Source organism: Acyrthosiphon pisum, chromosome A2 (assembly GCF_005508785.2).
Source record: "Acyrthosiphon pisum isolate AL4f chromosome A2, pea_aphid_22Mar2018_4r6ur, whole genome shotgun sequence".
Classification (NCBI taxonomy): Eukaryota; Metazoa; Arthropoda; class Insecta; order Hemiptera; family Aphididae; genus Acyrthosiphon; species Acyrthosiphon pisum.
Window position 1 is genome coordinate 25,201,180 of NC_042495.1, and position 1,487 is coordinate 25,202,666.

The 1,487-nt window shown below is 29.3% G+C and overlaps 1 protein-coding gene across 2 annotated transcripts in view; it reads left to right on the forward strand.

Moving 5' to 3' along the window:
• The window catches only part of LOC100161251 (kelch-like protein 2), a 5,014-nt gene extending 3,966 nt beyond the window's left edge, over positions 1-1,048 (forward strand). For both annotated transcript variants that reach the window (XM_029490942.1, XM_001949417.5), the window contains exons 10-11: positions 284-539; positions 625-1,048. In XM_029490942.1, the coding sequence (XP_029346802.1) occupies positions 284-539; positions 625-812 (444 nt within the window). In that variant the 3' untranslated portion in view covers positions 813-1,048. The remainder of the gene's footprint in view (positions 1-283; positions 540-624) is intronic.
• The last annotated feature ends 439 nt before the right edge of the window (positions 1,049-1,487 follow it).

Genomic DNA, 1,487 nt, shown 5'->3' on the forward strand with positions numbered 1-1,487 from the left:
TTCCTACCTTTCTGGTGGATTTTCCTAGAATTTTAATTCGTATAAAACCTTCTCCTGGCAGTTACGAACATCTTAAAAAAAATTTGAGTCAAATCGGACCAGCCGTTCTCGATTGATGAATTGTTATACATTTTTGTCCCCATATTTATATATATAGATTTAATTTGATAAGCTTATAATAATTAATAGTATTGTATTTATTTAACTTTATATGTACTCAATAACATTCATTGAAAACGCTATGCAATTATACTGTTCAACATGTATTAATTCAATTTTGTAGGTAGGAGGTTTTAATGATGCATTATTGGAAAGTGTAGACACTGTTGAATGTTATCATCCCAGTATTGACAAATGGATAGAAGTCGCAAAAATGTGTGAACATCGCAGTAGTGCTGGTGTAGGAGTTTTAGACGGCGTGCTGTATGCTGTAGGTGGTTTTGATGGAAATAAATTCTTGAGTAGTGTTGAAGCATATAGACCAAGTACAGGTATTTGGACACCTATTGGGGACATGCAGTTTCCTCGACAACCTGCAGGTAACTTATCGTAGAATAATTCATAATTATTGCATGAAATATATTTTTAAAAAAAATATTGAAACAAACTTAATTTTAAATATAGGAGTAGTTGCATTAGACGGCTTATTGTACGTCGTCGGTGGAGAAGACGAATGTATTAATTTTAATACTGTAGAATGTTACAACCCAAAAACTAATACCTGGACCTTAGTCGCATCATTAATGAATACTAAGAAGCATTCAAGAGGAGTAGTAGCCATTAATAGGACTGGATTTTTTAAAGCTTGTTAGCATTACAAATTTTGTTTTGATACAATATTATATAAGTGCTTGCTTATATTGTATTAACATATTTTAATTGATTTTTTGGTTATTCTTAAGTTTTTGAAAGTTTTATTAAATGTTTTCGTATTATTTTTGTCATTATAACGAAAATTTACAAATAATGATTTGTACCTAGCTAAAAATGTATTAGTATGTTTATTTGTATTTAAATTATCTGTTGCTAAGAAATAAACATTTAAGTTATTTATCATGAGTAGTTAATACCGGAACCAAAAATTATAGCTAAATAAATATATACCTAAACACAATTTTATTTATAGATATTTGAGTTCAAATTCGGATGAAATTAAAGAGGTAATTAAATTTTAGTTATTTTTAGATTCTGAGCGGAGCATAAGAATATATTGGATTTACAATGATGTGTGTGTGTTTTTTTTCTGTCTGTCGGCAATATTTTGGATAATAAGCAAGCTTCGATTTTTGAGAGCAGCATCTTTTCTGATGGAAGAGTGAACCTAGTTGGTACTTTTGGGAGGTCAAAATTGAAAACCCCAAGTAGTTTTAGACGATTTGTCTATCACCATAGCAACGAATAAAAAATAATAATATAAGGATCGTTTCTTTGTTTATAACGGCTTATCATTGTATTCAGATATAACACTTGTCCATCTTTTATTTAAT